General features: G+C 39.8%; 1 protein-coding gene across 1 annotated transcript in view; it reads right to left on the bottom strand.

Annotated features, from left to right (window-relative positions):
* FOCAD (focadhesin) overlaps positions 1–13,570 on the bottom strand; it is a 321,710-nt gene that overhangs the window by 81,705 nt on the left and 226,435 nt on the right. The window contains exons 22-23 of the mRNA XM_053656269.1: positions 6,280–6,372; positions 336–424 (exon numbers count right to left, since the gene is read on the bottom strand). Coding sequence (XP_053512244.1) covers positions 336–424; positions 6,280–6,372 — 182 coding nt within the window. The remainder of the gene's footprint in view (positions 1–335; positions 425–6,279; positions 6,373–13,570) is intronic.

Here is a 13,570-nt window from a genome sequence, read left to right as displayed (position 1 = left end):
GACTATTATGAGCTAGGAAGGCAATGAATTAAGTGGGGAAAAGCAAAAAAAAAAAAATCCATTCAAAAGCATATAAAATGATCAGCTATAAGGGAAAAAAGGGACAAGCAAACCATTTCCACAGTGCTTTAAAAAAAATAAAATTTATGAATAAAGCCCTCCTTCTTATTTCTAAGGAGATGAAAACCACAGCTATCAGATCTTCAGTTCCCTGCCCGCCCCTCCAGACTCTCACAGAAGTTAAAAGCCCCAACATTAAAGCCTTTGAAGTAGCCACCTTCTCACAGTCCATTTCCCACGACACCTCGGCACCGCCCTTTTCCTTGCCCCCTTACCAGAGCCAGGCTGTGCTTTTTTTGTGTTGCACCTCCTCAGCCCCTTCTTTTCCGTGTTTTAACTGCAACTCCAGCTCTGCTATTCTGCCCTGTAACAAACACAGCATAAATCAGCATGCAAACTCTATGGCCAAAATTCTCTTAAAATTTCTGTGGAAAACACAAAGATAACAGATCTAACATTTCCCAATTCACCCTAAGTGTTCATGGTAGGTTACTGAATTATAAATGAGGATGTGTAAGTGAGATAATTACATTCCTGCTTAGATATTTCCACGTTCACCAAATAAGCATATCCCAGAGAAGTTATGTTTCAGAAAAATTTAGCGCAGAGTGCTACATTTTGGGATGCCTATTAAAAGCAGAATTTCATAGGTCCCATTCCAAAAAGTCTGCTGCACAGCAATGCTCAGCCTGTGTCAACAGCTAATAACTTCAACTGCCACTATCCCAAAATTGGGGTCTGGGTACCAGTATCATAACAGAATAGTAAGGATGGTATATAACATCTAAGATTCAGGTAATCTATAACAAAAGTTATTCTCAAACAGCTACACATTATATTTCTATTTCTTGAGTGAACATATAAAAATAGATATTATAATGCTCAATCTCTACTATGTAATAAAAATATAGTTAATGTCATCCCTTTAAAAGCAAAGACCTTCAAACATTTATTATCCTTTTTTTACACTCAGTTATTTTGATCAGATGCTTTCCCTTCCTCTCAATAAGCAGTTACATTATTTAAATGTAATTAAAATGCTGGTTTATTGGTGAACCCTGAACTGAATAAGAACTTAGACTGCATATTATATTACTGAGTAATATCAAACCATTTTCAGAAGTGGTGGCGCAGGTTACGTTCTCAGTAGCAGTAAGGGTGTTCTAGTTACTGTCCATCCTCACCAACACTTAGAATTGTCAGGCTTTTTATTTTTATTTCTAATTTATTTTTTAAAGATTTTATTTATTTTATTTTTAGAGAGAGAAGAAGAGAAGGAGAAAGAGAGGGAGAGAAACATCAATGTGTGGTTGCCTCTCACACGCCCTCTACTGGGGACTTGGCCGGCAACCCAGGCATGTGCCCTGACTGGGAATCAAACCTGCAACCCTTTGCTTTAGCAGGCCCACACTCAATCCACTGAGCTATACCAGCCAGGGGGCTTTTCAATTTTTACTATTCTTGTGGGTGTGAAACGGTTTTTGTTACGGTTTTCATTTTCAGTTTATTGTTTACTAAGGAGATTGTGCATCTTTTCAAGTTTTTATTGACTATTTGGGTTCCTTATTCAGTCCATTTTTTATAGGTTGCCTTTTCTTATTGATTATAGTGTTCTAACATATGTTCTACAAGAGCAAAGTGTATGTCTCTATATATACTCAAGAGCGGGAAGCAATACAGCTTGGTGAGTTAAGAATGTGACTCTGGAATCAGAATCTAATGCCATTTCCACTTAGTTGAAGTATCTATTTCAACAAGTTACTTCACTTCTCTAAGCTTCATTTCCTTATTTATAAAATGTAGCTAACAATGATCTCACAGTATTATAGCATCATATTAAATAACGTGGAAAACGGTCTATTTAATACAGTGCCTGATACAAACAATACCTACTATTACCAGGTTCATTGTTAATAACAACGAAAAATCCCACTTCCCCTATAATCTTCTTACAAAGCATTCTTTCATGAATATATTGAAATCCTTCATAAAATAATTCTTATTTTCATCTGTATACTCTTATTGAGCAAAAGGTTCCCCAAAATGTAATATCCAGCCTAGGCAGTTGCATAGCCTTTTATTTCTCACCAACACTCTCAGTTAGTAGCCGGTGAGCTCACTGAAAGCAAGGCTGCTCCATCAGTCTAAGGAGCCCTTGTGCACAGCACCACTTCCAGCACACACGTCCTGAGGCTCACCAGTCCAGATGCTCGGAGGTTTCACCAGCGTTCTAGTCACATTCTTCATAGCTTCCATTTACTTCACTCATACCCATGCCCATCTCCCCATGCTCCAAGATACAATCCTGGTCCTTTCTTGTTTTTTTTTAAATTATTATTTTTATTGTTTTTTCCCCTTACCTCTTAGGGCAAGGTATTAAAGGTGACTAAACTGTCAAGATATTGATATTAATATTTAATGTTGATACTGACCCCCTACGAGGGTAGGCAAAAGAGAAAATAATTTTTATTGCCTATTTGTAATGCTTTGTAAATGATGCCTCTTTCTTCCTAAAACACTTACTTTTCATAATGCTGTACCAAAAAAGGCATAAGAAATTAAAATGTTAAAATCTGTTTAGAAACAAAACACAAAAAAACTAGTACACATGCAGCCTTTTGAGAAGGCCTATTTTTCTCATCTCTCTTGTAACTAGTTCAATGATTCTGTTGTGACCAAATAGACATTTTTTCTTTCTCAGAGTCTCTGTTCCTCTCAATTCCCCCTTGAAAATCTCTAACCCCTCCCACAAGTCTATGTCAGGCTATTTGTCCAGACGTACTTTGCCTTCCAATTCTCAGCCTACTGGTAACGGAGACCCAGTGGCATTCCGCTCTGTCACCTCTGCCTGCCTCTGGCGAACAGCTGTGGGTATGACTGGAAAGCACTCAGGGGGACAGGAAAGGCTGAAATGGTCACCTGAATTGAGTTCTGGATTGCCTGGAGTTTCCAATTCTTAATCTATCAATCCCTCTTACTTAAAAAAAAAAATTCCAGGCTACGTAACCAAGAGCTTACTGATTAGAGTGAGCAAGTTTATCCTGCTCCAAACCTATACATTAGAAACAAACAACCCTTCAAACAGCAAGAGAGTAATTTACCAGGGGTCACAGTTTTGTCCCTGGTTTTGATTTCAGATTATTTTGCAGCTAGCTGACTGATTCAGGAAACAAGTGTTTGAAGTCAACCTGTTTTAACTCCTCTCTCCTGTTTGAGGTCATATTCAAAATCCCCACGAGCCCTTTACACAGAAGCTGGAGACCTTAACCTTCTCTGCATCCCACAAGGGCAGCAAGGTAAAGGTGGCTGTAAAGGGCTCTTTATCAAAATGGACTCTGAATTGTCGATCAATGTATCTGCATTTTTTCATCTTAATGAGAAGAAATCCAAATTCTTCCCCATGTCAACCACCTGGATATGTTTATAAGTCCAAATCCCACATTTTTTTGGAAAAACTATGGAAAGATATCGGCTGAAGCAGACATCTAAGCAAAAGCTGCCTGTAGTATTCAGAACTCAAACTTATTCACATCAAAATCAACCTGCAGGAAACAATGTAGAATGTACCCTTTAATGTGTCTCCTAGACATGATTAATGTGGCTCCTAAGAATGATCCTTCAGTTTAGTGCTACAAAATATATCTAGCACCAGATGGGAAGTAACTGTAACTCCTGTGCAGAAGAAGTATCCTCTAGGACAGAAATTCTTGACATGGACAAGGAGTCTAGCAGTTGCTCTCATTCTTCTAAGATCCCACCACCCTATTTAAGTGTGTGGAGTCATTTACAAAAACTTGTCAAACAGTAAAATGCATCAGTGTACCTTCAAGTCACAGTGACAGCCTAGAAAGCAATGCTGTATTTTCAAATAACACTCAAAATCTTATTATAGTTGACGTTTTTTCACTTTTATCACCATTTCTCAATGGAACTAGATTAAAAATTCAAAGTAAAGACATTTTAAATGATAAATAAAAAACGATGTACACTAACTATCACAACAGAAGAAAAGCAGAACAATTGACCTGCATACTAAAAATACTTGGCTGGCTTTTACAAAATAGATCTGTCCTTTAAAATATTAAAGCAATTTGCATTATTGTTACTATTAATGTGTGGCATTATGTGTTAGGGAAAATGCATACTACAGTGGGAAGGACTGAATTTCTGGAGTCCAAAAGATTCTAGTTAATTTCCAGTTCTTTCACTTACTGACTGTTGGGTTTTGTACCATTTGCTTTGTTTTCCTAGCTAACCCTCTTTCCCCATTTCTAATCCCATTATATGGGGGTTTACAACAGCCGCTTCAAAGGGTTTCTGTAAAGATTTATTGAAATTATATATGGTAGTATTGGACACACACTAGTTATTCAAAAAATGGTAGCTCTAACTATAAAGACAACTATGCAAGTTTTTTTAATCAATTGCAAGCCATCTGCATGAGTTATACCATCATCCTGTTCAATTTAGCCTTCCTTATGCTGACAGCTAAATACAATTCTCAGGGGTTGTGCTGGAATTGCTACTGGACATGCTGGTCTCCTGCATGGGACTGGCAGCTCACCGAGAAGGAGTGCTTTACTCCCCTTTGTGTCCCATGAACCCGGCATACAGGGCCTGGCCAGTAAAAAACACTCCATAAATGTCTGGTGAAGAAATAAATGTGAGGAAAAGTGCAGAGTCCAACTTATAATTTCACTCACCTTGAATAAAAACTGTAATTGGTCAGGGGTGTATATGAGTAACACACTCTTTCACTCATGCATCTACTCAAAACTGAGTGCCAAGATGCAGCTGAGGATAAAAAAGTGGGTAAGCTGAGAAAAAGGAAACCATTGTTCCAAGGAAACATCTTTAAGACGCGGACTCCCAGCGTGGTTTGGGGAACCATCTAAAACACCGGTGTTCTGAGCTTGGCTGACAAACTGAGTTAAAATTAACAGGCAGCTTGGTAAACACAGAGATTCCTGGTCCCCCTAAGCAGTTCTAATGATAGGAATCTCTGGACATACCTCAGTACTTCATAAAATCTAGACTCAATAAAATATGTTGCAATAAGGTTTTAATATAAGATGAGAACACTGGAGCTCAGATGCTTAGTCATTTCTTTCATCCCTCAACCCCAACCATCTTTTGGTACAGCTGTTACCTTTGACCATAACGCCTGAGACTCCATGAAAATCTGATACTGGGCCAGAAATTACTCAATACCATCAGAGTTTGTTCTATCATCTTTAAAAAGAAATTTTAACCTAGGAAAAATAGTTGTTGTTTTCTTATATTGTTAACTGTTCATATATTCTCAAACCGATTAAGAATTATTTCTAATTAAAAAAATCCACAAACTAACTTATGATACTGGCTTAAATGAAGTCGAATTGAGTGGAATTCATTTATTTAGTGAGCACCTATTGTGTTTCAGACACCATGTCAAGTGCTCAAGATGGCAAAGCTCGAGTTCTAAGGAGCAGAGACAACAGGATGGAGGTTCCAGACAAATAACTATGTTGATAAACCTTCTAAGAGAGAAGCCTGTGTACTAAGGAAGCACACATGGGCAGGAGACAATCCAGTGGGGCGGGGGGCGGGGCACACACTGGTGCCTTCCCAGATAAAATGATCTAAATAAAGACCACATGGAAATTAGGTGAGCAAAGAGGGAATGGAAGTACCTGTACCAGAAAAAACCATGTGTCAATGTCAGGAGATTAAGAGAGACTTGCTCAGTTTGGAAAACAAAGAAATTTAGCAAGGCTGAGATACAACATCTAGAGGAAAGAAAATAAGATAAGGCTGGAGCAGTAAGCAAGGCCAGCTTGAGGAGGTTAGCACAGACAATGAGCTCAGTCTGGGAAGCACTCAAGGTGAGGTGCTATGGGACAGCCAAGGGGGACATTTGGGACATCGGGGAGATGTTCAAAGAGCAGCATCAAGTAAAACCAGTAGCACTCATGAGGGAGTTCTAGACAGGACACGTGTTGGGAAGAAATCAGCACTTAAAATTTAAATTAAAAACAATAAAGTCATTATTGATAGGTAAAAAAAAGTTAAGTGCATTATATACATTTATGACTTACATTCTTTAGCAGCAATTATAACCACTGCATTTTCAACAGTGTTATTTTCCTAAGTGATTTTTTATTAAATACATATTTGGAGTAAAATTTGAGGGAAGAAGGAGACACTCCTCTGAAACACACCATCCAATGGTTTCATTACCTGTAAAATGGCATGATAAGCTCGAGTCATATATGCCAGCCACGCTTGCGGGAGAAAAATGGCCCGGTGCCACTCAGAAAGCTGGATGTGTACCTGCAGGAAAGATGCACCGCACCGTGAGTCAGACTACACAGCATTAAATTGTAAAATTAAACCGTATCATCAATTCTTTCCTTCCCCTTATTTAAATGGTTTATATGTTCTAAAACAAACCAAATCAGTCTGGGATCAGAACCACAAATAAGGTCTTGGAATATTTTCAAAGGAGAGGAACTTAGAGTCCTGTAAAGACAAAATAAAATAAGCCTGAAATTTTCTAAATTAAAGCAAATAGAGTCTTACAATAATAACAAGTTAAAATGTATATATAATACAAATGTGTCCCTGAGAATTAGGGAGAAACTCTGTAAAACCTCTTGCCAATGTCAGGAAACGAGGTATTGTCTAACAAATCTCCCTAGTAATTTAAAATAAAAATAAATATTGCTCACATCCTGGATTTTCATTCTGACAGTTTCTGAAGTAATAAACCTAAATTGCAGAAAGAAATATCATGTTGTGTAGAAACCATGATGGCAAGAGCATGCAAATGAGCGCCGCAGTCAGCAATTGCGCACACCCCCACGTAAATGCCCTTTAATCAGTGTGGGTAAACAAGCGAAAAATGAAGCAGGCCAGCACGGAAACCCTGTTTCTGAAGCGAGGCCCAGATACAACATCTGGTTTTCATAGTCATTTCTGTTTCTACCTATTAGTATACGGCTATCTTGAAACAAATCTTCCCAAGGTCTGCTTCTGCTAAAGAAAGATCACTCCAGACAGACAGCCACAGTACAGCACATTTTGTGTTTCCTGTAACTCATCTCCTCCGACTCAAACAACAAAAACTTCAGTCTGTGTCCTACAGACAAAAAACAAGAAACAAAAATCCCTCCAGATTTCTACATAATTAGCCCAGAATCAAGAAATCCTGAGTGCTTAAGAGATTTTATTGTATTATAAGATTCGATTGCTTTGTGACAGGGAAGAGAACAGCCTCTCTGAATAGAGTTGGGTCTCCTGGCCTCTGGTGTTTAACTCTAGTCTTAATTCACTATCCACAAGGTTTTATGAGAAAATATAAAGAACATCAGCTAATCCGTGTCCTCCCAGAGCTTTCCAGTGTGAGGATCAGAAACAGGCACAAACAGGTCACAAGGCAACATTATGAAGACTCGATGGAGAACGAAGGGATTAATTCTGCCTGCCACCTATCACCTCTCAATCCGCTGCTTTGTTTTAAAGAGTTAGATACTCATACAGCATGAAAAAGGTATTGAAACCATGAAATGAACTTTGAAAATGATAAAGGCAAGTTTTTTCCTTTTCTGATGAAGTGTTCTCTCTGCAGAGGAAAGCAGGGGAAGGCCTGTCCACACGGCACTAAACATCCTTGAAGGGAGGGGCCAGCCGAGGCCACGTTTCAAGCTGGGAGGCGTTAATCAGACTTCAGTTCTTGCCCTTTGATTCCAAAATGAGAGGAATTTTCTTAACTTTTTCCTATCAATTCTGTTCACTTTTCATAAACTATATTAACTATCTCTAAATTGTATTTTGAGATCTGGGTTTACCAGAAAGAACACTCAAACACCACAACGAACACTTTTATCTCTCATTTCAGAACCTCCAAATATTAATTTGCCTGCCAAATATAATTATTCATGGACATCATTACCACTGCACGACTGAGGCGATCTAGAGCCTCAGCACACTGGCGATAGGAGCACTGAATGTTTTTGGAAAGACGATGGTCTCAAATGGTTTAAACAAAAAGAGGGTATTATGGAAAATGTAAAGGCAAACGAGCACATCAAATGTTGAGCTTCTAAGAACAAAGACATGCATGCCAGGAAACCTATTTAAAAGGAAGTTATAAACTGAAAGTTAAAGCTAATCCTCCTGCTGCTGCTCCAACCACATCTGAAGGTGGTGCAGGGACCCAGTGGAACCTTGGGCCTAGACGTCAGCCTGTGCTCCTTAGGTTTTATGAGATTATATGTAGGTTTAGCGTTCTACGGAGTTAGCTGTGAACAAATCTCCTTAAAGATGCATTCATTCTCTTGCTCTTTCTCTTACTAAAGAGAGACGTGGGGAAACAGCTTAAAGACAGTCAACACCCACATTCCAGTTGTGTTATAGGCAAAAGAGGAAGCTATTCCAATTCTACCTACAGCTACCCATAAAGGTTAATGTTGCTAGGCTGGAAAATACAATTCACGTCTTTAAAGTATGAAAGTTATGTATTATTTGCATTACTTGTTAGAAGCCCTTGAAGTCAACCTAATCAACAAAATAATTTCTGCCGTGATTGGTGTGGTTCAGTGGGTTGGATGGCATCCTGCAACTGAAAGGTCACTGGTTCCATTTGCAGTCAGGGCACATACTTCAGTTGCGACCCAGGTCTGTGGCTGTGGGTATGTGCGAGGCAACCGATTGATGTTTCTCTCTCACATCAATGTTTCCCACCCTCTCTTTCTCTCTGCCTTCTCCCCTAAAAATAAACAAAATCTTTAAAAAATTCATTTTCATGAGACCACCATTTGTTTATTCCTTCCTTTATGTCCCTTGTTCTAGGGGACATCTCGGTGAAAATATTGCTGGACTATCTGAGATTTCCCTGCCTACGTTTTCCTCTAGGACTTTTATGGTGTCATGACTTATATGAGGGCCCAGAGACATATGAAAAGAAACTCAGCATCACCAGCCATCAGAGAGATGCAAATTAAAATCACAATGAGATACCCTTTCATGCCACTGAGAATGGGCCATCAAAAACAAACCAACAAACAAAAGTGTTGCAGAAGATGTGAAGAAAAGAGATCCTAGTGCACAGGAGGAGGGAATGCAGGCTGAAGCAGCCACTGTGGAAAACAGTATGGAATTTCCTTAGAAAACTAAAAAATGGAACTGACTTTTGACCCAGCTGGGATTATATTCTAAGAACCCCGAAACACCAATCCATAAGAACCTATGTACCCCAATGTTGACAGCAGCGCAATTTGTAATAGCCAAGTTCAGGAAGCAATCTAAGTGCCTATCAGTAAATGAGTGGATCAGAAAATGATGGTACCTTTACACAATGGAATTCTATGCAGCAGAAAGAAAGAAGGAGCTCCCACCCTTTGCAACAGTATGGATGGAACTGGAGAGCATTATGCTAAGCCAGGCGGTGAAAGACAAATACCATATGATCTCACCTTTAAGTGGAACCTAATCGACAAAACAAACGAGCAAGCAAAATATAACCAAAGACATTGAAATTAAGAACAATTTCATAGCAGCATTTTAAAAATAGCCAAAACATGAAAATAACCTAAAGGGTCCAGCCAAGATGGAGGCATAGACACACTGTGACTCCTCACATAACCAAAATAAGGACAACAACAATTTAGAAACAAAGTAACAACCAGAAGTGACAGAAAATTGAACTGTATGGAAGTCCAACAACCAAGGAGTTAAAATAAACACATTCATCCAGACCAGTAGGAGGGGCAGAGTCAGGCAGCTGAGCCGAGAGGGGTCACGGCAAAAAAAGCGGCGGCACTGGGCATGCAAGTTGGCAGCAGGCAGACCCCAGGTGTGGGGTAGCAACAACAGAACCAGCAAGGTGGTGACTGTGAAGCTGGGCACAACATGCAAGGTGGCTGGCTGACCAGGCAGCCCCACATTCACAGACAGATAAACCAGGTGAAACTGGAGAGCGAGACAGACCTCAAAACCCAGGGCTCTAGCAGGAGGAAATAAAGCCTCAAAACACCAATTGAAAACCCCTGTGGGGGTGGATGTGGCAGGAGAAATTCCTAGACTCACAGGAGAATTTGTTGGAGAGACCCACAGGGTCCTGGAATGTACACAAGCCCACCCACAAGGGAATCAGCAACAGAAAGGCCCAGTTTGCTTGGGGGAAGTGCAGAAGAGACTGAAATCTGACAGAAAGCGAAGCAAGTGCCATTGTTCCCTCTTGGACCCCTCCCCGACATAAAGTGTCACAACCCAGATACTGGGTTGTGCCACCCTGGTGAACACCCAAGGCCCTGTCCCCACTATGTAACAGGCTCATCAAGACAAAAAAAAAATGGCCCAAATGGAGAACACATCAAAGCTCCGGGCAAATACGACTGAGCAATGAAGAGATGGCCAACCTATCAAATACACACTTCAAAGCATTGGTGATCAGGATGCTCACAGAATCGGTTGAATTTGCTTGCAAATTATATGAAAAAATGAAGGCTACCCTAAGTGAAATGAAGGAAAATATACAGGGAACCAATAGTGATGGGAAGAAAACTGGGATTCAAACCAACAGTGTGGACCAGAAGGAAGAAAGACACATCCAACCAGAAAAGAAAGAAGAAACCATTCAAAAAAATGAGAAGAGGCTTAGGAACCTCCAGGACATCCTCAAATGTTCCAACATTCGAATTATAGGGGTACCAGAAGGAGAAGAGGAATAGCCACGAGTGGAAAACTTATTTGAACAAATAATAAGGGAGAACTTCCCCAATCTGGCAAAGGAAATAGACTTCCAGGAAGTCCAGGAAGCTCAGAGAATCCCAAAGAAGGTGGACCCAAGGAGGAACACACCAAGGCACATCATCATTACATTAGCCAAGATTAAAATGAAGGAGAGAATCCTAGAATCGGCAAGAGATAAGGAGACAGTAACCTACAAAGGAGTTCCCATCAGACTATCAGCCAATTTCTTAAAAGAAATCTTGCGGGCAAGAAGGGGCTGGAAAGAAGCATTCCAAGTCATGAAAGGCAAGGACCTACATCCAAGATTGCTCTATCCAGCAAAGCTTTCATTTAAAATGGAAGGACAGATAAAGTGCTTCTCAGAAAAGGTCAAGTTAAAGGAGTTCATCATCACCAAGCCTGTATTATATGAAATGTTAAAGGGACTTATTTAAGAAAAAGAAGATAAAAAACATGTATAGTAAAATGACAGCAAACTCACAATTATTAACAACCACACCTAAAACAAGAACAAACTTAGCAAACAACTAGAACAGGAACAGAACCACAAAAATGGTGACCACATGGAGGGTTAGCAACAGGGAAGTGGGAGGTGGAGAGAGGGGGAAAAGGTACAAGAAGTAAGTAGCATAGATGGTAGGTAGAAAATACACAGGGGGAAGGCAAGAACAGTATGGGAAATGTAGAAGCTAAAGAACTTGTGACGCATGGACATGAACTAAAGGGGAGGAATGTGGGTGGGAGAGGGTGTGCAGGGTGGAGGAGGATGAAGGGGGGAAAATGGGACAACTGTAATAGCAGAATCAATAAAATATATTTTTATTTTTCATTGATTTTATTTTTTTAAGATTTTATTTATTCATTTTTTGGGAGAGGGGGGAGGAGAAAGAGAGAGAGGGAGAGAACATCAATGAGTGGTTGCATCTCATGTGTCCCCCTGCTGGGAACCGGTCTGCAACCCAGACGTGTGCCTTGACCGGGAATTGAACCACGGTCATTTAGTTCGCAGGCCCGTGCTCAATCCACTGAGCTACACCAGCCTGGGCAATAAAATATATTTTTAAAGAAGATTAAACAGAGCATCTCAAAAAAAAAAAAAAAGGGGGGGGGAAGAACCTAAAGGCTCATGAATGAATGAATGTATAAATAAAATATGGTATATCCACAATATAATATTGTTCAGGAAGGGAGGTGGTAGAGGATAATGGGTGGGGGAAGTGTTTTCAGGAACAACTATAAAGGACACATGGGAAAACCTAGTGGGGGTGGAATGGGGGAGGGAGGTGGGGCTGACTGGGGTGGGGGCAGTGATGGGGGAAAATGCAGACAACTGTATTTGAACAACAATAAAATAAAAATAAAGGACTAAATGATGGTCTTTAGGAGAAAAAATTCAAATAATAAAGCTGCAACCCTGTTATTCAGCAGATGATATGGCAGGGTTCTCAAGCACAGTGCATCAAGCTGCAAGGACTATGTGGAGGTTACTCTTCCTATAACTAACTATACATTCCCTTGCAAGGACAGGTGTCTGGTGAACTGCTGAGATGGGTGAGTCCTATGATTTAGGGAAGAGCAAGAGTTTCTGTGTGTAAGAGGTAGTAAGTATAATGAAATGTTACGCACATGCCTCAAAAAGACACTACATTAGGGAAACATGCAAATAATGTAAGAGGGACAAGAATGCTAATCAGGAAAGGGTGGAGATGGGAGCAGGTGACAAAGTTAAACAGGGTGGTCAGAATAGGTCTCTTTGAGAAGAAGTCTGACTGAAAACTGGAAGGACATGAAGATGTAAAATCCAAGGTATGTGCTAGTGGGAATATAAAATTATTCAGCTACTACAGAAAATAGTTTAGTGGTTCCTTAAAAAGTTAAAGGCAGAATTACCATATAACACACCAGTTCCACTACTAGGTATATACCCAAGTAAAATGAAAACATGTATTCAAACAAATACTTGTACATGAACGTTCATAGCAGCATTTTCAAAATAGCCAAAAGGTGAAAATAACCTAAAGGTTCATGAATGCATGAATGGATAAATAAAATATGGTATATCCACAATATAATATCGTTCTGCCACAAAAGAGAATGAGGTGTCGACACAGGCTACCGTGTAGATGAACCTTAGAAACATTATCCTAAGTGCAAGAAGCCCAACACAAAAGGTCATATATTATGTGATCTCATTTATATGAAATATCCAGAATAGGTAAATCCATAGGGACAGAAGCAAATTAGTGGTTTCCAGTGTGGGGATGAAGGAGGGAAGCGACTAGAACAAGAAGGCAGGGGAAATGGCGAGTTTCCCCTCCCCACTGCTTAAGGGACACAGGTCTCACGTGAGGGGGATGAAGATGTTTTGGAACTAGGTAGACGTAACTGTGTATATTGTGAATGTACTAAATGCTATGAATTGTAAACTTTAATGTGGTTAAGTTTTATGTTATGTGAATTACAGTTCAGTTTAAATTAAAAAAAATAAGGCAAAGTCCTAAAATGAGCATAGCACACGGCGATCTGTTAGAGGACAGACAGAAGGCCGGTACCTATAGCACGGAGGGGAGTAGAAAGAGAATAGGCTGGTGAGTAGGGAGTAGAAAGAGAAAAGACCCTAAAATGACATAGGATCTTCTAGGTGATTTTTCAGGACCTGCCTTTATTCTTACTAATGGGGAGCTATTACAAATTTTGAGGAGGAGGAGGATATCATCTGATCTACTGTAAAGGAATCATGCTGACCACTATAATCATTGTGGAGGGCAAAGGTCAA

Source organism: Artibeus jamaicensis, unplaced genomic scaffold, assembly GCF_021234435.1.
Source record: "Artibeus jamaicensis isolate MK-2021 breed Jamaican fruit bat unplaced genomic scaffold, CSHL_Jam_final scaffold_1964, whole genome shotgun sequence".
NCBI lineage: Eukaryota > Metazoa > Chordata > Mammalia > Chiroptera > Phyllostomidae > Artibeus > Artibeus jamaicensis.
Note: the sequence above shows the minus strand (reverse complement) of the source record. Positions and strands in the feature narration are given on the sequence as shown.